Here is a 24642-nt window from a genome sequence, read left to right on the forward strand (position 1 = left end):
ATGAGATCACGAGGGTGACAAAGTATAACGCTTGCATTGAAACCTAGGGAACGCTTTTGGCATTTTTGACCGCTAAGAGTCACTCTTTGTTTTAAACTTGCGGCAAACACATTGTGGCCAACGTAGTTTTAGTATCGACGCTAAAATAAGCGAAACATTGTTTACCAAGCGAGAAAACTGTCATTCGATTTTATGTAAGTATAATGAATTTAACTTTATTTTCAGGTTGACTTTACCTCCATTGACAATAATGTGAGTTTATTTTTAAGTGTGTTTCTGCTTATTTGCGGCTGCGTCAGAGGGCGACCCGGACATTTTGTTGTCGTTTCTTCGAGGGCTTCCGCCGCGCAAGCTACACATCTCTACAAGTGCGCATTGCGCGGTCGCCGAGTGTTTGAAAAATTCGAAGCAATCACTCGATCCTCGGCAATGACGTCCGCGGCGACAAGCGCGCTCGAAGGCAAGTGTCTCTCTTGATCGTCCGAAAAGGCAATACGCAAAGTGCGTGCTCGCTGGCTCGGCCACGGCTTGCGGCTGCGAGTAGGTGATACGTCGTCGCTTGCGCGTACGAAACGCCGTCACGCCGTGGGCTTGCTCGCGTTTCACACCTGCACCCCTCCTCCGCGTTGCAGAGGAAGCTCGGCAGTAGATGCACCCCGGCAGAGCATTCGTCGCCCTGGGAACGTTTCTGGCCGCCACTTTTTGGACCATGGCTTGGAGGTCGCACGGCAAGACCAACCTCGAGCTGGTGAGGAATCTCAAACGTGAGTACGGTTTGCGGACAAATTCGACGGGGGCGGGGAGGTCAGTGCGGCAGTCACTTTTTTTTATTTTTTTATTTTTTCCCGGTCTGAGCTGTGCATGCTTTGACAGTTGGGGAGATTTCTAAGAATATGTTTCGCGGGGCGTAAAACCACCGTAGAAAGCGCATGGGTCTCGTCTGGAGTCGCTAAATAAAGCGCTCGCCTACTACCGCTTTTTCCGTGTGTGTGTGTGTGTGTATATTTTAATTTTATTCGTACAAGCGTTTCATTTTGCCGTGTCACAGCGCTAGCAGTTGTGCGCGGTATATTTCGTCGTCAAGACCCATCACATGCCGTCTTGTTCCCGCAAACAAGCGGTTATGAAAGCTGGAGAAAAAGTTTGTGCAATTGAGATTTAATCCAAGCAGGTCCACGAGACGTGCCGAGCAGTGGAGAGTGCCGGTTAGCTGGATAAATGCCAAGCTGCTTAATCTTTGGAAGGCTGAGGAGCTAGCAATGCTCGGAGATCCAATTTATTCTCCAATTTATTCCCTGCAGTTGTGCGGGCCCCGGAATTGCCCGGGAGCATAGGGGGATGGCCTAAGGGAAGGGGATGAGGAGGAGGAGAGAGTACAAGCTGCAGTTTACCTAAATTTATGCATTGCAAAATGCAAAATATGAGTGGAGGCGGAAGCGGAACTGGGTAAAGTATGCACCCCGTATCAAAGACACTGTCTGTAAATTTCCGAAGAAACCAAAGTTGTTTGTTAAGACAAGCTTTTAAAAGTTGCTTTAAAGGGACACTGACAGGGTATTTATGCTCGCCGAGGTTTTTAGTTGTGCGTGACATAGGAGAGTCCAACTACCCAGAAGAGAAGTTGCGGCTCGAAATTCGGTTTCTTTCTGCTTGAAAACTGCTGATCGAGAACTGGCCGGTTTGAGTCGTGCTCACTCTCTTTTTTGTGGTCACGGGCCGTTTTCTAAGGTTTAAACACAACCGCCAAATTTAATCAAAGTTGTTGGTTGTTGAAGGCACACATTCATTATTACGCATTATTATGAAACCCATTTTTTGTGGCTTCTAAAAAGCTGCAAATAGGTTGATTGAAGAAAAAGTTGCACAGAGAACCGGAAGCATTCTGTGCGTTGTCGTATCGCGGGGACGGCGATGGCAGCGAACAACGGGCGTGGGACCTCTACTTCAGAACTGTCGTTCGCGATACCAGTGAATTCTGTCTTCCTTTGAAAGAGAAATTTTGGACCGATCAAAAGAATTAGTATTCATACTGTACGACACGCCCGACCACCAAGCCGATTTGCACGAAGACGTCGCCAAGCCGTCGCCCCCTTCTAGTGGCTGAAGACATTGCTTGCGCAAACGTCAAGTATGAAGTGTGCACTTCGAATTGAATATGCACACGTACGATTTCTTTGCTAGGTGGGAATGTGGCCAATGGATGGTGCTGCCCAATTTCGACCCGGTTGTGCATTTACCGGAGGAAAATCGGCAGCGAACTTTCCAACCTATAGTTGACGACTGCATTATTACTACTGTCGAGACCGGTTATAACGAAGTCGGTTATAATGAAATAGTGGCTACAGCGAAACGATCACGATTTCCCATTCCCTTTTGCACTTCATTATAACCGAAGTCGGTTATAACTAAAGAGCGGATATAGCGAAGGGATTTATGATTCCCGTTGACTTCGTTATAACTGGGCTCGACAGTATCGGAAGTGTTTCCCCAGTAGCTTGGTGGAAAGACGTCCGCTTCACACGTGGCGGAATCAGGTTTGATCCCGTATAAGGCTACGTGTGTTGTTGTTTATTTTCAAACATTTTGCAATATTTACATTTCTTTTTTTACAATTATCACCGAAAAAAAACAAATCGTGCGGACGAAACGTTGCTGAACTAAATGGTATGGGATTTCCTTTTTGACACCTGCGAAATCAATCTAATCACTTTCTACAAAATGCAAGGAGCATAAAAATCAGGTAGCATCCGCTTTCCGAAGTACCCGTAAATGTTCTACTGGAATTGCAGCTAGCCATTGGCCCCAATCCCGTCGATCTTTCAGAAACTTGTGCAGACTCTGTTGCACAATGCCACTTTTTTCCGGATGCAGGACATGTGAGGCAGCTTTTCACGCAACATCTTGGGGGTATTCTTTTCGAAGCCGATCACAAAAATTCACCACTGGCACTCACTACCCATCTCCAACTCTTGAATGTACGAAACATCTCATCTCGAAGCGCAGAACAACGAGCGGAACAAACATAACTGCAAAGAAATTGCACGACAAACGGTTCCCACAACGCATTTTGGCTGTTGCGCGTAAAAAAAAAAAAACGCGCACAGTTGGGTGTAGCCACGTGACTTCCGCCACTCACTCTCTCTTCTCCACTTCTCCGACCTCCGTGCGTGGTTTTCAGTTTCGGTTTTGAGCAGTTGCACTTTTTGTCTTTATTAAAAATATATTGGACTCTGTTGCAAAATATTATTTGGGTAATCTTTTGACACTATAATGAAATGCCTGGCAAAAAATGAGAAAGAAAAATTGGGGGTGTCGGTGTCCCTTTAAAGTAGATGTGCAGAAATTGTGACATATATTTTCTTTCCATGTAGCATGCTTTCTTTTCCTTTCATCCCTGTGCTGTGTGTTGTTCTGTGGCAGTGGAAAGGGACATGTTTGAACCCCAGTTGAGGTGCCCACACTCTAACAAAGACTTAAGAAGGCACCGTGGAACTGAGATTTTGGATCCTCTTGAGGTTGAAATTAATCCTCAGTCCTTTGCCGAGCGTGCCAGATGCCCTTCATTGGTTTGACTCTTAAACCCTTGATTTGTATTTTCTATCACTGAAGAGGAGAAATAAGTGCAGAATGGGGGGGTGGAGAGCCAAACATAAAGAGTAATTTTCTTGCCGTGGCATTGTCAATCAACAAAATAAAATTGTGGCCACCAAGGCTTTTTCAGTGGCTAATTTTCTAATGTAATGGTTAGAAACGACAATGTAGCACAAAAATTGTCGACACTGAGTATAAATTGTATAATGTCAAATGGTGTATACCTTGTCCATGGTATGGACCACTGATCTCTGCTGGATGCTGCGTATCCTAGATGTAGCCACCACCCTGAAGTCGCTATTTTATGCTACTTGGTGGCCTCTGGGCGACATGGTTAGCATATTCCCCAAATTTCATATCGGGACTAGGGTTAACGTAGAAGTTTGGGCTGGTTGGTATGCAGACATAATGAAAAACAAAACAGTGCAAGAAGGTAACCGACAGGACACAGTGCTGGCTCTCAACTGAAGATTTATTTATGTTGGCATCCAGTATAAATAGCAAACATGCCACATTACATAAATCTCTCAACTGAAGATTTATTTATGTTGGCATCCAGTATAGATTTATGTGGTGTGGCATGTTTGCTATTTATACTGGATGCCAACATGAACAAATCTTCAGTTGAGAATCAGCGCTGTGTCTTTTCGCTTACTTTCTACTTTGTCCTCGTCTTTTCGCTGTTTTGTTTTTAATTATATACAGGACTAGGAGTTGCAGCGACCTTGCAGCACGTCACTTTTCGGCATGTTTTTAGTTATGAGAATGCTCTAGTGTGTGAAAATTAGGTACTTTCTTTTTCTGTCTCTTCTCCTTTTTCACCTTTAAAGGGTACACTATCACGCCCCAAAAATTACTTTTTATTTTTTGCCAGGCGATTTATTATGGTGTCGGAAAACTACCCTTCAATATTTTTATCTAATATTTGGGATACTATTTCAGTGACATTCTTTGGTATGTTTAGCGAATTCTCAGGCGAATCAGGAATTATGAGGAAGTTGCCAGTGTACCCCTTTAAAGGGCAACTGCAAAGAAAAAAAAGTGTTTTTTTAAACAGCATATTTAGGACAAGCATGTTTCAAAACAAATCTTCCGCGAAAAAACAAATTTTTTCTAGCAATATTTACGCCGCAGGACGTAACTTAGTCGGGGGGGTCACAACTTTTCCACTTTTGAAACTCCCGCTCTTTCAACGCGCACAAAGTGGCTGGAATACGTCACTCCATGACGTATAGCAGCCACTACGTGACATATAATACCAACTTTGTGGCGCGCGATTTAAAACGGACGAAATAGCCGCAAACTAAAGTGAGTCTTCCGCAATAAATATTTCTGTAAAAAATTTTGTTTTTGGCAGAAAATTTGTTTTGTGACATGATTGTCCCAATTAGGCTGTTTAAAAATACACTTTTTTTCTTTGCAGTTACCCTTTAAGAAGCTTGTGTTGCAGAAAAGCTGGCATCGGCTTTTTCCGTCCCTTCAGCTTCGGTTTGACAGGAAAATCATGATTGGTAGATAAGTAATTCATTTGCCTTAAAGAAACAATTCAAAGAATTTTATGCGGAGGCTGGATTCGAACCCACAATTCTCTGGTTGCGAGCCAGACACTCTACCAACTTGGCCATGTAGACATGCCTGCACGGTTTGGGAACGAGCGAGGGTTTATATTTAGCTTTCACCTTCCACTCTTAAAGGTGCACTAAAATGTTTCTGAGATTGTCTGTTCTTGGTGATATCTGATTCTCCAGGATCTTAGCATCCCAGAAATCGAAAAATTATATTCGTGCGACGTCAATGTCCAAACTAAAAATTTGATCAAAGTTTGTGCCATGCCCCTTTCTGAGCAGAAAAATCTGGAGCACAAAATTCAGCGTAAGCGCCGGCGGCGTGACGATGGGCGCACGTCAGCCAATCGCAAGCGGAGGCGCCGCCGGCGCCTTTGTTGGATTCTGTGCTCCAGATTTTTCCGCTCGGAAGGGGCGTGGCACAACCTTCTGTCACATTTTTGTAGGGAAATAGGCGTCGCACGGGCATAATTTTTCAATTTCTGGGATGCTAAGATCCCGTAGAATGAGTTATCACCAAGAACAGACAATCTTAGAAACATCTTTATTGCACCTTTAAAGGCGAAGCTTAAGTGTACTCCTGTAATTCTTTTTCACAGTTCATTCATACCCTGAACCACACTTTCATGGAACCACCTTCCAGCATCTCTGGTAACCTTGTCTGATGGTACCGTCTTTAAAACTGCCTTAACAATGTCGCTATTTTAGTATTTTATTAGCAGCTAATGATATGCATTCTTAAAATTTTCTTTTTTTGCTTTTTGTTTGATATACAGGTAGAAACTGAAAGATAGGATGAGATGAGAGTGCGGAGGGTCGCCAGAGCACCAAGCTCTGATTGGAACGACTCATGGGCGGACGCAAAGCCTTTGTTTCTACTCGCTGTTCGAATGTGTTAAAACATTGAGTAGAGACAAGGGCGCCAGCTTTGCATCTACTCGCTAATCATTCTAACCAGAGCTCGATGTTCTGACACCCCCCACAAGCTTTCGTTTCCTCCTCTCCCTCAGTTTGTGTCCGTATACATGTAACCCACTCACCTCTGCAAATAGAATGCTGGTGCCAAATAATAACATTCAGTCGACTTGGAAATGTCAGCTACGCCACACTTCTAGGACAAGCATACCCAAACTCTGTTTAACTTCCAGTGCCTTCAGAAGTTCACACATTGTTGAAACAGGAAAATGCAGGTTGAGTTCCATATGCAAGTCTCCCAAAGCTAAACAAATGCGGGGCGTAGCGAGTTCCGAGCATGTCATTATCACTTCACGGTTACTGAGAGTGTGGCAATAGCCGATTGGAACCAATCACGAAGCAAGAGGCATCAACATAAGCCACGCCCTGCACTGCCTAGCCTGTCACTGACTCTGGGGACCAGTGTTTCGAACTGCCAAGTTTAGCTTGAACACAATCTGGTTGTGTTACTGTCCTACTTGACGACACGAGCTCCCATTCTGAGCAGACGTGCTCTGCCTCATTTACCTTTCAGACAATGGCATCATAAGGTCGGCCAAAGTGGAGCAGGTGATGAGCCAGGTGGACAGGGGTCACTACGTCAAGCACAACCCGTATATGGACTCCCCGCAGGGCATCGGCTATGCAGTCACCATCAGTGCACCCCATATGGTACAGACTCTTCCCTCTTTTACGGAGTTTGGGCCATAACCACTCGCTCCTAGATGAAAAGGCCATAGTGCTAGGATTTCTTCACAACCTACCTGGGACCACCTCAAGGCACAGAAGATTGGACACGAGTGCTGTGTTTGGCTGGGACTTGCGTTCAATGAGCGAAGACACAAGTTGCAGCTGAACGTGGATGCAGCTACACGTCTCCAATGCCCACACTAGCGTTTGCCAAGTCACAGAAAATCCAAGGCTACTGTCTTGTCATCCAGGAGATGTTTCTTTAATGGTCAGCTTCTCTGAAAAAACATATTTAAAGACCTGCAAGTTCACATCCTTGAACATTTCCTTTTTCTAGTTTACTTGAAAAAACTCCGTGCTGTTTTCTGTTTCTTCTTGTTTGCTGAGCCGGTTACCTTGTATCGCTGCATCTTGTTCCTCTTGTCTTAGTACTGTACCTGTTGCAGAAGCGCCATGGGGGAGCATTGTGTTGCATTGTAGCCACTGCAGCAGCATTGCTGCAGCCCAACATCTTTGAGCGGGATTTTCGTGCCACATCGCTTACTTGTCATTCTAGTGCGAAGCACCTGTGCAACAGAAACATTGCCGAGCGTATTTGTGTTGTATTGTCATCACTTTAGCAGCAGCACTTCTGTGCAACAGTGCGGCATTGCTGAACAGCATTGCGATGCAAACGTTGTTGCTGCATGCACAGCATTGTGGCGGAGGAGTATAGCACATGTCACAGCCTCTGCAGCAGCACTGCTGTTGCATCCCAGCATTGTTGAGCAGGATTTTAGTGTGATGTCACTTACTCCTTGTTGTAATGCGAAGCATCTCTGCTGCAGAAACATTTTCAAGGAGCTTTGTGGTGTTTTATCAGCTTTTTAGTAGCAGAACTGCAGCACGACAGGTGCAGCATTGCTGAACAGAGCAAAACATTGTTGCTACAGTATTGCATCTTATCATAGCTGCTGCAGCAGCAGTAGCATCTTGCAGGAACATTGTCTTTACAGCCAAAGCTTACAATTGTTCTACATGCCCACCCATATTGCAGCATGCTCAGGCCTTGGAGAGCCTCAAGGACCACCTGTACGAAGGGGCGAAAGCTCTAGACGTCGGGTCAGGCAGCGGCTACCTGACGGTCTGCATGGCACTCATGGTAAGCTCATGGTCGCGGAAAATTGTGATCCGAGTTATTAAAAGCTCTCTTAACGTTCCACATCTTCCACGGCTCACTGCGTCTTTTCCTTTTGCTTGGCTCACGAGAGAATTACCTCTTTAGAGAGAGCACAATGGCGTGGCGTGCATGCATGAGGCGTTAAAATTGTATGCTCTGGGCGAGGTCGATATTCAGGTGCATAGGACATGATGCGGCGTTTCGACGCGCCGAGCGTATCCGAGAGCTTTTTTATTTTTATTTGGCGATTTCCACACCTGGGTGTCGTCTCGTTGCCGTCACCTTGGCACGGCTGGGCTTTGCTACAGTTGTGATTTCTCTGTCAAGTCTATTATATCACTTATCACCTTTACATAGAGTAGCGGCTATTTTAGAGTACAGTAAACCAATGCAGAAATAGTCTGCCAACTTGTCCAGCTTGCCATTTTACCTCGACACGCCAACTACGATACTCAGTTTCGCATTAAGTACGACCACAGCAAAGGCTGCGATTCAACATGGCCGATCACACCGCGCCAAAAGCACGTCGTCGGGGCGCCCGTCGTCTTTTCACGTTTGCTGTCGCCAGCCAAACCAGTCGATGCGGCGTGATCCGGCGCTTTCTTTCCACGCGCAATCAGTTGAGCCCGCGATAGCAGACACACACAGACAACGAGCGCCACAACGATACACACCGTCGTGGGATCATGGCACCGGCTGAGGTCAGACTTAAAGTGAAACAAAGTCGCGTCCAGTTTGCTTCGCTGTTGCGAAGATTTTCTGGAACAGCTGGGGAGAACGTCGGAACACTGCGATCTGCCAACGAGCCACACTTCATGCCTCGGCGGTGTGCCGTGAATTGCAGGTGGGCGAAACGGGGCGGACGATAGGCATCGACCACATCCCCGAGCTGGTCGACCAGTCTATCGCCAACATCCACAAGGGCCATCCTGCGCTCCTAGACTCCAAGAGGCTTCGCATGATCGGTGCGTCGGAAGCCCCCTCTAGGGACACCTCCCTTTGACTGTTGTGGTGACGGCATCGTGCCTTCCAACATGTGCCTACCGGCAATCCTAGGATTAGGAAAGTGGTCTGTACACTGCAGTGTGCATACTCTCGCAGCCCTCTTCTCCACTCTAATTTTGTCGGCCTCCAAGTAGTGGAGCGTGTGCCGGCAGCCACACGCTCTGCCGTTTGCATTTTGTTTTTTCCCGACGGTGCAGTGCCCTGTTTTTCTGAATTGTTTGACTAAACTTAATATAGAAATCATATATAGACCTTGAGAAATCTGCGTTCAATGTTTCTTTAGGGCCTTTTTTGGGTGTTGGAATGCCCGAAAATCTGGACTAATTGTCTGTTTTGTTTTGCCCCTAACGCCTCTATGCTACTTTTTTTTCTGCGTTATTAGAATTAATTTTGTTACGGAAGAGAGGAATGCAGGCTGTCGCAGGTGCCGTGGTGGCAACAGCACTAACGGGCCTGCGCTGTCCGATAGGGATTAAAGCCTATCTATGAGTAGACGTTTCGTCTTTTACCTTCGAATTATCGTAACAATATTGCCAATATTGCTTATATTCACATTTTGCACTAAAAACGTGAGTCTGCACAACAGAAATGTGCATATGAAGAAAAAGATGAACACTTTGCGAAACAAAACAATCAGCAGAACTCAGAACCCAGCTTCCCATATAGCAAAAAAAAGATCCAGTTCACAAAGAGCGATTATGATGGAAAAAGTGGTTAGAGGTCCAGATACGACGACGAGGGTTTCAGGAAGACCGTTCCAGTGCTTGATGGCACAAGGAAGAGCTCGGTTGTTAAAGGAAAATCTCGAACCAAAATTGTGCTCGAAGCTTTTGCCGTGATTTTTTGGCGAGATATTTCGTTAGGTTGTTCTAAAAACAATGGGTCAATATTGACCGAAGCTGCAGCTTGACCAACGGGGTGGTCGAGGCAGCGAGATTTTATGCAGGTTATTTCTTTGTTGGAGCTAAGGTAACGCGAAATGTCGCACGTGACGCTGGGAGGTTGGCCGACGGAGCATCTCTTCTTTCCGGCGGTACAGTTGGGGACGGCCGGGTTGGCTACCCGGAAGAGGCCCCGTACGACGCCATCCACGTGGGAGCTGCCGCCCCCGAGCTACCCAAGCAGGTGGGTTTCCCATTCCGAGTGGCATTCTGGCAATTGAAAGTGGCCACGGTACTTGTCCTCGACGTTCCTGTGCGAGGTTGTCGAAACTGCCATAGTTTCCACATTGCAGCTGCCCCACACTGCCACACGAGCACGTCTTGCCTCTCGTCCGCACACGCTCTCGTGCGAAGGAGATGCTAAACGACGCCACACGCTTGCGCAATTTGCAACGACAGTGTTGTACAAAGCAATGTAGGAACTATGTCAGCCCGTTCAACTTGGTCCAGAGAAGTTGATGGCGAGTGTAGACGAATCTCAAGTCAAGGGTTTCTCCGCTGAGCCACTAGATGAGTGACCAAACCACGGCTCGCGAACCGAGCCCAACCGTGGCCTCGCGGCTCCCTTGTAACCCCCCCCTTTCCCCCGACACCACCCTCTCATTGAGGAAAGATGGGGAAAAAAGGCAGCTTGCATTTTGTCAGCTTTTTGTTGTTTTATGTATATCAGACAATGTCCTCGTTTTATGGATGGGGGCTTGCAATAAAGAAACATACTGAGTAACCGCATTGGGAGCGGAATTTGCCGTGGTAATTAACTGGGAAGAAAGAAATTTAAGGACGGCACCGCACCTCCTTTCTTTTTCCCTGCCCTTCACTTAAATCGGGTTTTTTTCGTGGCCTTTTGAATACGTTCGTATGGCCACCCCTGCGTTAGATGGATCCGGCGTTGGGAGTGACTGGGTGGAGTCGACGAATTGTCGTCAGACTCGAAACTGGGAGTTGCTGGGTAGAATGAATAGCTAAGGTATAGTGTATCCGAAGTCTCCAACTTCCAAGTGTATTCGAGGTCTTTGAACTTGAGTTGGAGTATAAAGGCTATGGAGAGACTCAAATACAAGGGTGAGAGTTGCTGGAGGGAGACAATGTATCCCATTGCGGGTTAAGAAAAGCGGCAGAGCGAACCCCGGAGACGAGGCGAGAGGGGATCGAGTTGCCTCCCCTCGGGCACTCACTTTGCTAAGTGGTAGGGGGCTTCGCGGGAGCAGCTTGTACCGCTTTTCTTAACCAGCAGCAGAGTCCGGTGCGTACATCTGAAGTCTAGAGGTAATACGTGGAGAAGTCCAAAGTTGGGAGCTGCTAGGTGAAGTCGCTGTGTGATCTAAAGTTGGTAGTTTTCGATAGAGCCCTTGGACAGATCCAACATAATAAGTCTGCTACAGTGGAACTCCATTACAGTAACTCCGTGTGTAGTAAAGCTCCGATTATAGTAAAAGGAAGCACCAGTCCCGACTGAATTCCCATTTCCTCTACGGCTCAAAATTCTGATACAGTAAACCGACATGAATCGAATACCTGTTATAGTAAAACACGGCAGCACCGATAAAGCATTATTTTCCCACAACAGCATACTTTCTCAATGAACACGGTGCAGATCGGCTTTTAAAAACCCTAAAAGTGTGCATTAACTGCCAAGGTGCTACAGGCTACTGAGAAAGCGTCAGTGGTGCCGCAGTCGCTCGCGGTTGTTTCCATACTCGGCCCCATGATCATCTGCCATGTAGAAACAATGGGCCTAACAAAACCGAGGTCATTTTTTTTTTGTGTGTGTTCGTGACTGAACTGCGCATTACAAATCATCCGCATCTTAAGTGAAATACACTCATTCAAAGAGCAGGTAACGACCTGTAAAGAACGCAGCTCTCCACCAGTAGCAGGCAGGCAGGGAACTATGTGTGTCTTCATCGGAGGTCAGCAACAAAGGTGTCATTTCTGATGCGACCGTCGAATAATGGACCAAACAAAGGAAGCTGCCCAGAGGAAGAACCTGAATCCACCCCTGCAAGATGCAAGCTTTTGTTGGCTTTGGACAGTCACGGGGGCTCTAAATGCAGCAGATGCTAATGAGCAACACTATGCCCACACAACAGGCCTCAAGAGCTTCCTCGTAAAGTACAAAGCCCCTACATAACAAACTGATATAACTTTCTATTCATCGAGTTCTTTACTGCAACGTAAGTGGTATTTTTATAGTTGTGGTGTTTGTTTTTGGACTAATAAACATTTTATTCATTTCCGCTCCCTTTTTAAAGCTTCAATAACAGATTTTTTAAGGTGCTCCCGATATAGTAAAACTCCCAATGTAGTAAAATTACTACCCGGTCCTGACAGGTTTACTATAAAGGGGTTTTATGTATTAGGCTCGCGCACAACATTTGTGAAACGTATAGTGTGGGCACTTAAATCGAAGAAAACATTAATGTCATACCTTCCGAGCTCTCACATATTCACCGATAAGATGAGAATGGCAGGGAGGAGCTTCAGCCTCAAGCACCAGCTTTCTACCTTTGACGTCGCTTCAACGTCTCATGCACCTCCAGCATGCAGCAAAACGCATGGCGGAAGTCACGGAGTGCTTACCGGAGGCCGGGCATTCGAAAGACGCGCCTTTCTCGTTTTGTCGGTGAGAATGGCGTGCTCTGCAAAGAGAGCCCCATCCGTGCAGCTGATAGAGCAGCTGAAGCCCGGCGGCCGGTTGATCTGTCCCGTGGGGCCCGCGGGCCAGAGCCAGACCCTGGAGCAGGTGGACAAGCTGCAGGACGGGACGGTCAAGCGCACCTCCCTCATGGGCGTGGTCTACGTCCCGCTCACCGACAAGGAGGCCCAGTGGCCCGGCAGGTGGCGTCCGTGCACCCTCCCTCTCTCTTGCATGCCCGTCCTGACTGGCTGTGCGAGTGTCTGAACTTTCGAATACGAATTGAATGTTGGAACATTGTGTCTGGTGTTTGAAATTTAGAATATTTGTAGTTAAAATATTCTATTCATACTTGAGATTTTGAGTGTTAGTAAATAAAATATTCCATTCATGCTAAGAAAACATTTAATCTTTGCAATTAAAATTTGCAATTTGTACCAAAATTCTTTATATTTGCAATTAAAATGTTTTATTTGTACTAGAAGTTTTGAGAATCTCCAATTAAAACATTTGATTTATATCTAAAATTTTGTATATTCGGAAATAACATATTCTGTTCATATCTGAAATCTTGATATTCGGAACTAGAATATTTGATTAATATTTTAAATATCAAACGTTCAGAATTGAAATACTCTAGTCATATTTGAAATTTTAAATATTCATATCATAAATTTTGATAATTAATTAAAATATTCAATTCATATTTGAAGTTTCAGTTTCAAATATTCACACGCCCCCCATCCCAACCTGTTGACTACCGAAGAAAGGCCTGGCTTGTGTGGTGACATTTACTTTGGTAGCAATCCTGAGCAAGCTTCTTATTATACTTTGTTTCACTTTTTATTGGCACGGGTAGTCTGTAATCTTGGGAAAAAGCAAACACCATATTAGAATCGGAAAACCAACAGCTTCTGCAACATACCCTTGGTTTAGATGGCTCCAAAATCTGGTGGGCTTGTTTAATCTTGACTGAGCAGGTTGATGTGAGGCGTACGGGCCATGGGCTGATGTGCAGGGTTTCAGGTGCACTGCTTTTTAACTACCGTATGCTATAAACATGTTATCTACCTTTGTCATGATAGGGGATCATCCAAATAGAAATCACTGAAAATGTGTTTGTGAAAAGGCAGCACATTACAAACGGTCATTGCAAAGCATCCTCGAATTAAACATTTCACCGTAATCTGTACCACTCGTGTAAAGATTTCTTTTTTAACCACCCCCCTTCAGACATTAATGACCATGACTGTCACCTTAATACATTATGTTAATACACCGAAAATAGGTTATGTTAATGCACCGAATAGATGATGCTAATGTACCTGCTTTGCATTGAGGTGCATAAGTGGATGCATTACATGCCTCATGCAGATGGGGCCTAAAGGGAACCTGACAAGGGAAGGGAGTGCTTCGCTTAACATAAATTCCAACAAGTGCGTTGCATGTGCCACATTTTTTTCATCAGTCGTATCAGTCAAGGGCCACAATGGGCCTGTAGAAATGCAGTTGCGGGTCAGATTCAGCCTGTAACCCCTTAGCGAAGGCACAAGCTTCCGAATTCAAAGAATATTTGGAAGTAGAGTTTGTCATGCACTTTTTGTTGTAAATAGATGGGACTTCTTGTTTCAATGGACCTTTCCCAAGTTGCCCAAGCACCAAGGAAAATGCTGAAATGTAGTAACTTGGGCTGCATGTGCACACCTTGCCAGTATATACCTGCACAGATAACAGTTTGATTATCCGCATCCGCAGACTTCGTATTCGCATCCGAACCGCATTCGCAGTGTTTTTAAATAATTTTATCTGCGTCGAATCAGCATCCGCATCCGACCCTCAGTCTGGTGATTCATTTTATAGGAAATCAAGCATGAATAAAAATTTTAGAAAGGATCTGGATGGTGTCTCATAAGCAGCTTACCTTTGTACACAAAACTCTTCGTGTCTGAATATGGTGAAAATCATTTTATTGTACTCTATTTTATCGTATTTATAGAATAAGCAATCATCCATCCAGAAACATTTCGCATAGCTGGAAAGATGATCGCAGTTATAAGATTTTTTTAAGAGTTTGTGACACTAAAACTCTGTCCACGTCATGCGCCAAAAAAAAAAAATGGAAATTTTCCTTTTTTTACTTTTTTTGCTTTGTAAAATATACCTTAAGCAGAGACTTATTTTATAAACATGAAATTAACAAAGGACCCACTGATAACATTGCGTCATTTTATTGAGGCCAAACAACAAAAAGGTGGGGGAGGAAAGGCACTCCCTCACCGCAGCAAAGTACTCGTGTATATGTGGTAAGGTATATTGCTGAGAAAATATCAATATTCAATAATGGCAACACCTCCTATCGATTCGAATTTAAACATGAACCCTCAGTGGCATGTTCTAAACTAGTGGTTTTCAAATGTGAGTTTACGGACCCTTTTGAAGCCTGCGAAGCCCCATCTCATCAGTCAAGCCCGGCAATAAAAGTCGTCTATTTTAGATTGAGAAGAAACGTTCCAATTTCCGAGTGAGGTTCCTTGTGTTTGTCAGTGAGAGAAGTCTACTTCACACAAGCCCTTAGTTATATTCATTTGTTAAATCATTGTTATAATTAAAATCATTATTCTCTTTCCCTCACCACAAACGACATCCTCCATCATCTCCGCCAATTCACAAGGGGTCCGCAAAACATGACTGGTTGAGAACCACGGTTTTAAACCATGGACTTAAAACAACTCAGTGTCAACTGTCAAGAAAAAGAAAATGCACTCACATGCAACGTTTCACTTGTCGAGGTTGCAGTGTAAAAGAAACAGATCAAATATAGTCAACATGGTTGAATTTGGACTGGTTCGCGTTTTGAAAATTAAAGTGTCTCTCCGTTGGTGCACTTGATGCTGGGATGGCATGCACAAACTTCTCTACAGGAGTGAGATGCAGAAACTCGTGCTGGCTCAAGTTCCACCACTCCAAAGAATCAAATTCAGTCTTCTCTGTCTACTTGTAGGCAAACAAGCCATTTGCAGGTTTCTTCTACTTTCTTGTGGCTTGTACGTTTTGGGTTTTCTTTGCTCAAAGAATGATTTCCGCTCTTCCCTGCCAAACAAGAACACACTTTCTCGACACGACTGATGCTCCTGCATTCTTTACTTTTTCTAAGGACAGCATTTTTCTCGAGATAGAATATTCTAAAGTGAACTTCGGTGAGAAACAAATCTTTCTTGACGTAAAGAACAATTTTCTCCCCGAGTGGCACCTTTTATCTAAGAGAGTATTTCTCTTCCGCAATACATTCGATCATGCACTTCATAGTATCACTCGCTCATTCACCCTGCACTGTGCGATCACACACCTGTATGGGCTGCCTCGGCAAAAGTGTAGATCCGGACTCGCGCATATCCGATCCGCATCCGCAGCCCCTGGTATCCGCATCCGATCTGCTATCCACCAAATCTGCATCCGCCAGTTTACTACGGATATCCGCGGATATGCAGGGCTCTACTTATCTCGGTGTAAAAGATTTGACAAAAAGTAATCGGACAAGGCATTGATGAATGCTCGAGCAAAGTGACATTTTTTTTTGGTTTAGAACAGTGACTGCTGCAGAGGCTGGCACATGCACGAGAGTAACTATAGCTGCAGCGTGCAGCTTGGCGCTTGGGTAATTTAGCAAAAGGCCTGTTGAACTCGTAGCACATAACTCGTTGACTCTGGTGGTACATTTGTCAAAGCAGCTAGCTCTGACCTTCGGGTCCAAAAAGAACAAACAATTCGTTGCACGTGCAAGTGCTCAGGTAGGTTTCACTCTGTGCTCCCACTGACCTGCACACCTATGCATGCTTGATACTGTTGCCTCACACTGTCCGTCTGTTCCTGTGCTATCTGTATGTGGGTGGGGACTACCGTATTTTCCAATGTAGAACTCACTTTTTTTTTCCCAAATTTTTCGTCTGTGTTTTTTAAAGAATGGCACGACTTATATGCCTTTTCGGTTTTATGAGTAGGGGCCCTAACCTGTGCAGAATGTTGGCCGTATTGGTATTTATGAAAAGGAGGAACGGCAGAGCACCTGCCGATAGCCCGCTCTTTTGGCCGTTCGAAAACAGTCCGAAGAACGACCGCATAGGTCAGCAGCGACTCGACCGATCATACTAAAAGTCTGGCTTATTCAAAGGTGCGACTTACGTACCAAATTGCTCGTAAAAATGCTTGTTTAAAGGGGTTTAGTCTGAAAAATGCAAGAACCAAGCTTCTGCTTTGCCGTCCTTCTCCCTAAAGGTAATCATGTCGTGTAACACCCGAGACTGTGGTGTAGAAAAGGAAAAACTTCTACTTGAAGGAACAGACGCAGAAGGGAATGTCTGTGTCCGTCCCTTCGACTACGTAAAAGTTTTTCTTCTCTACACCGCAGTCTCAGGCATTAAACATGATTAGCTGCCATCAGCTCGCCTGTGCACTAACAAACTTTTTACTAAAGGTGTCACTGTGAAAAACATATGCTCTAAAAAAATGTGTGTGCCTTTGACTAAGCGCATGCCCTGGTGCACAGGGTTTCCTGCAACACACTCTAGCGGGGAACCAGCCTGTTTCGAGCAGGTAAATGACAGGCGTGCGATTCACTGCCGGAAAAACTATATGGCATGCCCCAGTCGCGTACTATTTAGCATTTCCCGCGGTCACTGTACTTTGCTTTGCCGTCTTCTTGAAGGCCGAATCGATGTGGATAAATTTGATGGGCATTCAAGAGGAAAGAGAACTGTGTTTTCCTCGCCACAAATGTGGACTATGTATCGCCAAACACTCAGTCTCTGCCCAATGTAGCAGTTGGAGCCAGATGCTGAAGTTTAAGCACTTAATATTGTCCAATTCGAAAGTTTTAAGTAGGGTTGTAAATATTAAAATTTTTGAATATTAATTTAAAATTAAACGCTATTCGATATTCATACTTTTCGAAGTGTTGATTGTGGCTGGTTAGCCCTGTTAGTGTGTTTCTGACCAAGCAGTGGTGCAAGGAGAGAACACCCGCGGAGCTGACACCGCAATCTTGTGAACATCGCTTCGCTGCAGCGCAGCCGCCCGCTTAGGAAAAAAAGCTTCAAAGCAGGATGGTGCATGGATGCACTTGGGCCGTTTAAGAATGAACAGAAACTTTGTGAATGGTGATATCTACATTGCAGCGAAAGTCTCAAAATTAAACTGTGGCTATTATGTAAGAGTATACATTAGGCAGCGATGTCCTCACAACCTGCATTCATAACTAGTTTTTTTTTTTGTTTTTTTTTTTCTTTGGTTTTAGGATTGAAGAAAGCATATTTGCGTATAGCATGGTGAACAAATCTTCTCAATTGGGTATAGCAGGGCATCTTTGGAGGTTTAATTTATTGCCACTTTCATTGTTTGCTTGCTAACCCAATCTAGTCATTGGACTTTCTGAGGCCACAGTACATAGATGTAGTTGGATTGGAATTAGCTTACAAATGGACAAGTGGAAGCATTAAAACAACCCTCACGAGTTCAGCTGGATTTTGTTTGAGCATGGTGCAATAGTAGTGAAGGGCTTGGAGAAAGGCACAACAACTAATCTTTATTCGATTTTAAAATATTTGGCCAAAACCACCATTTGCCTCAAACTCAAAATCCACCTTTAACACATGCCTAATTATAAGCAATTTTTTTTAGATTTCCACTGAGAAAAAGGCGATTAACGAAGCCTGCGAATATGTGGAGATGATTGGGGTTTGCTATCACGAATCTGCACAATTTTCTTATCGAAAACTTGGACGTCTGGTCCTAACCGTTAGCACTATGTTTGGGCGGAGACCGAGGTTCGGCAATGCAAAGTTTATTTTTGCAGTAAGGACCAGTGTGGTTCTCTATTTTTCCAGACACCTGGTGTTCGATAGACGTCGCAAAACTCGGCCCGACACTGCTCGCTGTTAAAACACAAGAAACATTTTCTTTCTTTCACTATCACCTCATGCATTCGTTTTTAACGATTTTTCTCAAAATATTTTTACTGCATTTTGCTATTTTTTTTGTTAGATCTGCTTGTAACTTGTTAATATGTGGTTGGCTCGAATTGTATTGAAAGTATGCATACAGGAGCATGAAACGCGGTTAATTTGTTTCCTTCGGCATTTTGCTATTCTGGAGTTTCTCGTTCGGGGGTTTGACTGCAGTAGAGGTCCCTTTAAGTTAACAGGATTGGACAGTAATTAATATACCGGTGTACCTTCAGTTTGCACAAACTTGGAAGAAATATAGATAGAGAGTAAGGTGATGGCAGCTTAAGAAGCGGAGGGTGTGGCCCATTATGGTTGATTCCTTTTTCGGCGTTCTTATCAGTTGATGCTGCAATCTGGTTGGCTGTGGAGGAGGAAGAAAATGCCAGGGACTTGCCACACCCCGCGTTTCTTAAGCTATCATTATCTGTGAAACATTTTATGTTCCACTTCTCCCGGACACTAGAGCGCAAAGGAGCATACGTTTCTTTTGCAGTCACCGAAGTGGCGAACTATAGGAAGAGGCTCGGCACCAAAGAGGGAACTCTGTCGTCTGCTGCCGACCGATCGCCGCCGCCCACAGAATGAAGAGCGGCCGTGGGCCATGCCGGTGTCGCGGCCACACTTCTAACGGGTCCTGCTCCAAACCCTCGCACGTCTGGATCTCGTAGAGCCCCGACGGCCAGGCATTTCGAGTTCGCGCACCCTCGCCGAGCTTTTCTCGTTACTAGAGGATAACATAAATGGCCCCGTCATGCCGAAAAAACTTTTGACAGGCTTTGAAAAGCAGCTCGACAGGTATGACCCTTTTTTTTTTCTCTTGCGTTGCTCGCAAGTTTATTTATTGCCCCGCTGCGCACGAAGGACGGCGAAGACGTCGGGAGGTGAAGGCTGCGGGCGTTTTCTCGTCGGCACGGTGTTTGTTTGCACGCGCTTTCGCCCAGTGTTGTTGGACCCTTCCCCGGTTGGGAAGTGTGCGGGAAGAGAGCGAGAGACGGAGCGCACTTCCCCGCGTCAAAAGTTTTGACCTGTGTTAGAATAAAGCGTGGGCGTTTGTCCAACACAATGTGTGGTGCGTGGACTTTGAAAGCAATGTGTTTACATAGGAGTCCTTCGTGGACCTTCCTTGTTCGCGTTGGTCTGGTTGTAGCAAGCGAGGTTATGGAAGAGAGTATCAGCAATTAGCCAGCTCATTTGCTGGCACTCTCCCGTGACTTTGGCATGTGACTCTCTTGTGGTTTGACGTCGTGGCACACGCGACTACCATAGAATTTCTTAAGGGCGCCCTCCCCCGAGGTATTGTCCATCCCGTTTTTCTGGCTAAATATCCGTAACAAAAATTCCGAAACATCACCCACCCCCCAATTCTTGTAGGACGTCGCATGTTGTCCGATGGAAATTGCATCAACCGCACCATTTGCGGTACAGGTGCATGTTACGAGTGACTCTGCGGCAGGTTCCCGCGTTCTTGTACGCCATCTGCACGCGCAATATCAATTCACATGACGCACGAGTTCGTAGCGAGTTCCCACGTTTCTTTTGTCTGCACCCTGCGTGCGCGATATTGGTTCCGTGGCACGAAAGTTTAGCCAGTTTCCGCTCATTAATCGCACCGCGAAGCGCAAATCTGCCACAGCAGTCTGCGGTGCCCTCCCCCCATGACACGGGAGTTCATAGCGCATTCCCGCGGGTTTCTTGCGTCGTGAAACACTAATTTGTCACGTCCGCCGTCTGCAGTATCCGTTCCCGCGTCGCGTGGCTTGTAGTGGGTGCCCCTCGTTTTTCACTGTTTATCTCCATTTTGGGTGGGCACCCTTACAGGATTTTACTGTAGTTGCCGCCTCTCGGATAGGAGAGCTTAGTCATCGACGGGAGGAGTCCAAGTCATCCCGTCCCCAGCACGGGTTTCCTATTTTCGATAACGCTTAAATGTCTCGCGATCCTCGAATGGGCTTGCGCTTTCCAAGCACGGCAGAAGGCAACAAGCGCGTGCTGGAAGCCGGGCGTCCGGAAAAGATGACCCCGTCGTTCTTACCTTGTCAATGACTATTAGGAGCATTCGAAACCTGTAGGGGGTGCCTCGCACTGCCTTGGAAGCCGGTTGGCAGCACTACCAACCGCGTCGCATAGTGAAGCCGTGCCCACTCGGACCTCTCCCACGTGTACCTGCGGCGTCTGAACCGCGTCTGCGCCTTCCCACGGCCGTTTTACTCAATCTCGTTCGGGGGTAAAGGCTTCGCTCACTGGCAGACCGAGAAGAGGTGCCAGGGTCGAGACATTTGTGGAGGCCTTCGCCGGCGCGCGGAGGGGATCTGCTTTCTTGATTTCAGAGTTTCAAGCAAAAAAAAGTCGGCGCCCAGCGTGATCCTGGACGTATTGTATTGCGCCGAGCGCGGGTAAACCGATGTTCCTTAGAAACTAAGGTTGGCTACCACGGGGGATGTCTACGTTAGTCTGGTCGCATTTGATGCGAAATGCTCCTGCCAGGAGCCACACTGTGGCACCACCGTCCCAACGCACGCTTCCAATTAGTGCCAAATTTTTCTTCGTCGCTATGAAACGACGACGCAAGGCACGGATCGAACGTAAGCGTCGCTTCGACGATCTGCAAGAATGCGAGTCTCTGCCAAGTGCCGATGCAGCAGTCGTTTCCTATCTGCCCCACGGTGGCGTTTTCATTGACCGATGAAAATTCAGCGCTCAAGCTTTCTTACCTAGGAGCTGTCGGACTGGCGGTGTACTTTTCCCTACCTTCTCCCCTCCTCCGTAGAAATAGGAACTGCATGCTAGTCATCCACACAGCGGGAACGGCAATGAGACGCCGAGGAGTCGTCAAAAATGAGAAGCTCACGCCAGAGGCTGGACGATCGTCAGGGACTGTATTGGAATAATCTAGTCCATCCAGAGACATTTCGAGGAAAGTGATGCACTGCCCCAAAGAAAAGCTGCGTGGCTGAAGAAAAAAAGGATCTTTATACATTCACAATGCAGATCGTTTCGACGGCGAATGCTAGGGTACTTATTAAAAGCTTTGTTGAGTGCCGTCACACCTTCGTTGCTCTTGACGGGACATACAACCAGGGCAGTTCTTTTTGCAATAGATCACAGGCATGAGCACTTTGATCGGTCGAAAGGTCTTTATTATTGGCTATTTACACAGACTGATGGCTGTTATAAACTGTCTCATGGGCATTCCACGTGCAAAACAACCGTCTCACCTTTTACGAGCGGGTCTTGGGGTCGGGGTGCCTAGAAAAACAGTGCACGCTGGGGATCACGACTAGAGCTAGCTACGGCTCGGATTGTTTCTTTGTCAGCGCAGTTTGCGGTTGCGGCAGCAGACGCTGTGAACGTGCGGCAGACTGGCTCCATGTTCTGGTACTAAAGAGCCATATGCTTCACATTAACCAACAACATTACTCTCTCATTCCAAAAGGCTTTCAGTCTCTATGACAAAATGGAAGGCGGACAGGCTGCTCAAGTGCCTGAGTTAGTATGGAAACATTGTGATGCTCGAAAGCCTGCCCCCTTTTTTCTCGCAAATGTCTCTCGAAATCTAGGTACTTTGCTGCATTGAGAATGAGCGGCGAGGAAATGATTTACTGAGGGATGATGTCATGCACCAATACCATTACTGTAACTGAAGACGACATAGACAGTTGCTACACACCCCTGCCCACTTTTCGTGCGATCTGACTTTAAAACGTGATGCCTATATTTTAGAACGGTCTTGTTTGTTGCCACTGTCTAGTTACTTTCAGACGACCGTAGCCAAAGGGTGCTCGTGTATGTCCTTGGGTGCGTGACCTATACATATTCGAAAGATGGTGCAGTTTTCTTTCGTGCCACTAGAAGACGCATGCACTTTCGTTCTGACATGCACTAATACAAAGCGGCAAGCGTAAGCGACGTGCGAGTGCCTGACTGGAGAGACCATGCCTCGAAGCTAGGGCACTGGAAGCCCAGAGTTTTAAATGAAGTCTCGGGTGGACTGACTCTCTCTTTCTTTGTGAAGGTGGCTCATTGATCCGAGGATCAGTCTGCGGCACTTCTTGAGACGCTGCGTCGTTTATATCATCTATTCAAGTAATCCAGAACCTGTTTCGTTCGCAAAAATGATAATCTTCTATGAAAAGATTGTTTTCTTTGGTCAGTTGGTGCCAATTTTTGAGGGAATGTTACAGGCATACCTCGACGTAACGTTAACATGTTGAAACCAACATCGGTCCATCACTAGCTCATTACTCATTTTCGTAACCAACGCAGGTACTGGCCAATATTTTAACATCATTAACCTTAGTGTACATAAGCGACGGTGCACTGGAACGTAAATGGCTCTATTACTCTCAGCTCGACAAACATCAACTTTAAAGACTCAAAGTATCTGACGACACCCCCGCTCTGCCCTCTAACCACAACACAAATTCAGCAGCTCGCTACCTACGTTACAAGCTGGCAGCAGGCGTCTCCACAACCGCGTAAGGAACAAAGAAAATGCGCAAGGACTCCCAGCAGATCCACGAAACACTTTCCACATCTGTTTTCGTCCTCGCTCATGTCCTTGTTCCCTCCGACAACGCTTGTAGCCACCGGTTGCGTGCCATCCCAGTGCTGCGTTGCGATGGACTGTCAGCTCTCCAAGTTCAGACGTAGAGATGGGCGTCCTCCCTCCGTCGAAGGTACTGCCACTGTAGCGCCAGGATCGCAACTGCCGAGGTCACCGGCCGCAATCCCGACAGCGGCGGTGGGTGTGACACGCGCCCGTTCCGTCGCAGGTCGCTCTCCAGCTTGACGGTGCACGGAAACCTTGGCGGCCGGGACGCTCACATTTGCGAGTGCTTTACGCTGGAACTTTTACAACCGTCCTCCAGAGTTGCGACATCTGACAGCGTAACACTCCGGCACATAGTTTTTTTCATCACTTCGGGACCACTTTCGACGCGTTGGCAGAACAACACGCATCCCAGATACCGTACCACCACTGCGTGCGGTGGTGATACGGTACTTGGTACGCAGTGGTGGTACCGTGCCGCCACTGTGTGCACTGCGTCCTGGGTACCGTACCACCACTCGAGAGTTTGCTGCACGGGCGACGGACGTCTCCGGGTCGTCGTCGGCTCTTGCGCGGTGTGGGTGCCAGCTCAGAGGTACATGCCGTTGACGAGGTAATCCGCGTCGTGGGCGAGGGAGGAACGGCCTCCCCGGCGGGCGAGGCGGTGCCTGGCGAGGCGCAGCCTGCAGCCGACAAGCACGAGCAGCAGGCCCGTGATGCACAGGCCCAGGGTGAGGGCAAGCACCGCGCTGCCGGACTCCTGCTGGGCGTGGGCGCCGCCCCCCTGCTCGACCTGCGTGAAGCTCACCTGCACGATGCCCGTTGTCACTCAGTCGCCACCGGTGGCACGCGCGTGGTGTGTCACAGAGTGACAGTGGAAAGGGTAGGATTTCTCTTTCCACTTACGGTAGTTTTTCCAATTTGCTGTCTGCTAGTGGCCAACGTACTTGTATGTATCATCTCATGATCACCATCACTTTCATCTTGCATTATATCGTCACATAATCACGACTACTAGACGCGGCACTGCGGGCCTCCGTGGCACGTGCTATTGTCTTTCTGCGGTGCTGCGGCTCTCCTGAGCCAATAAAGAATATCGATGTCAATGGGTCACATTTAAGGGCAACAGGTGCAAATGTGGGAAGGGCAACTCCCTCCACTTCTACTATGGTATCTGGTCCTAACCACTAGCGCTACATATGGGCGGAGGCTGAGTGTTCGGCGATGTACTGTAGTTTAACAAAGAGAAAAACATTGTTCTTTTTTTTTTTCACAAGCACCGATTAGTATGGGTGACGGTAAACAAAAAGAGACTGTGGCACGTGTATTGGTGTTCTTAATGAAGTTCCCTGCTCACGTCCATCGGTGTGCGCAGCACAAGCAGTCACTGAGATTGTATCCTTCAAACTACCCCAGTACGTGCGTACAGTCAATAGACCCCTTGCAAAATTGAAGCGATCCTAGTGGCACAGGTGCGACGCGAAGCATCGTGGGAACCCAATGGCCACAGTTTTGGTTGCAATTTTCCAACCTTTCTTCACGAGTTCCCAGCGC

The 24642-nt window shown here is 46.6% G+C and overlaps 1 protein-coding gene across 3 annotated transcripts; it reads left to right on the plus strand.

The window, feature by feature from the left end:
- The first annotated feature begins 324 nt into the window (after window positions 1-324).
- Window positions 325-19597, plus strand: LOC8030629 (protein-L-isoaspartate(D-aspartate) O-methyltransferase). 3 transcript variants are annotated; one of them, XM_029971433.4, is made up of 9 exons: window positions 335-460; window positions 633-764; window positions 6646-6782; window positions 7837-7941; window positions 8804-8924; window positions 10004-10089; window positions 12571-12743; window positions 17084-17130; window positions 19033-19165. In XM_029971433.4, the coding sequence occupies exons 2-8, from the start codon at window positions 650-652 to the stop codon at window positions 17103-17105; spliced, it is 759 nt and encodes a 252-aa protein (XP_029827293.2). In that variant the 5' UTR covers window positions 335-460; window positions 633-649; the 3' UTR covers window positions 17106-17130; window positions 19033-19165. The 3 variants fall into 3 exon arrangements, with proteins under 3 accessions (XP_002402129.3, XP_029827291.2, XP_029827293.2); XM_002402085.5 differs by lacking the exon at window positions 17084-17130 and having other exon boundaries at window positions 325-460; window positions 12571-12748; window positions 19033-19597; XM_029971431.4 differs by lacking the exon at window positions 17084-17130 and having other exon boundaries at window positions 325-460; window positions 19033-19597.
- Window positions 19598-24642: the final 5045 nt, after the last annotated feature.

This window comes from Ixodes scapularis, unplaced genomic scaffold, assembly GCF_016920785.2.
Source record: "Ixodes scapularis isolate PalLabHiFi unplaced genomic scaffold, ASM1692078v2 PGA_scaffold10__122_contigs__length_95168666, whole genome shotgun sequence".
In the NCBI taxonomy this organism is placed as follows: domain Eukaryota; kingdom Metazoa; phylum Arthropoda; class Arachnida; order Ixodida; family Ixodidae; genus Ixodes; species Ixodes scapularis.

Coding starts and splice junctions, on each gene's coding strand:
- LOC8030629 (XM_002402085.5), top strand. CDS start 650: ATGCACCCCGGCAGAGCATTCGTCGCCCTGGGAACGTTTCTGGCCGCC. Junction 7,942..8,803: donor CGGTCTGCATGGCACTCATG/GTAAGCTCATGG, acceptor CGTGAATTGCAG/GTGGGCGAAACGGGGCGGAC. Junction 10,090..12,570: donor CCCCCGAGCTACCCAAGCAG/GTGGGTTTCCCA, acceptor CCATCCGTGCAG/CTGATAGAGCAGCTGAAGCC.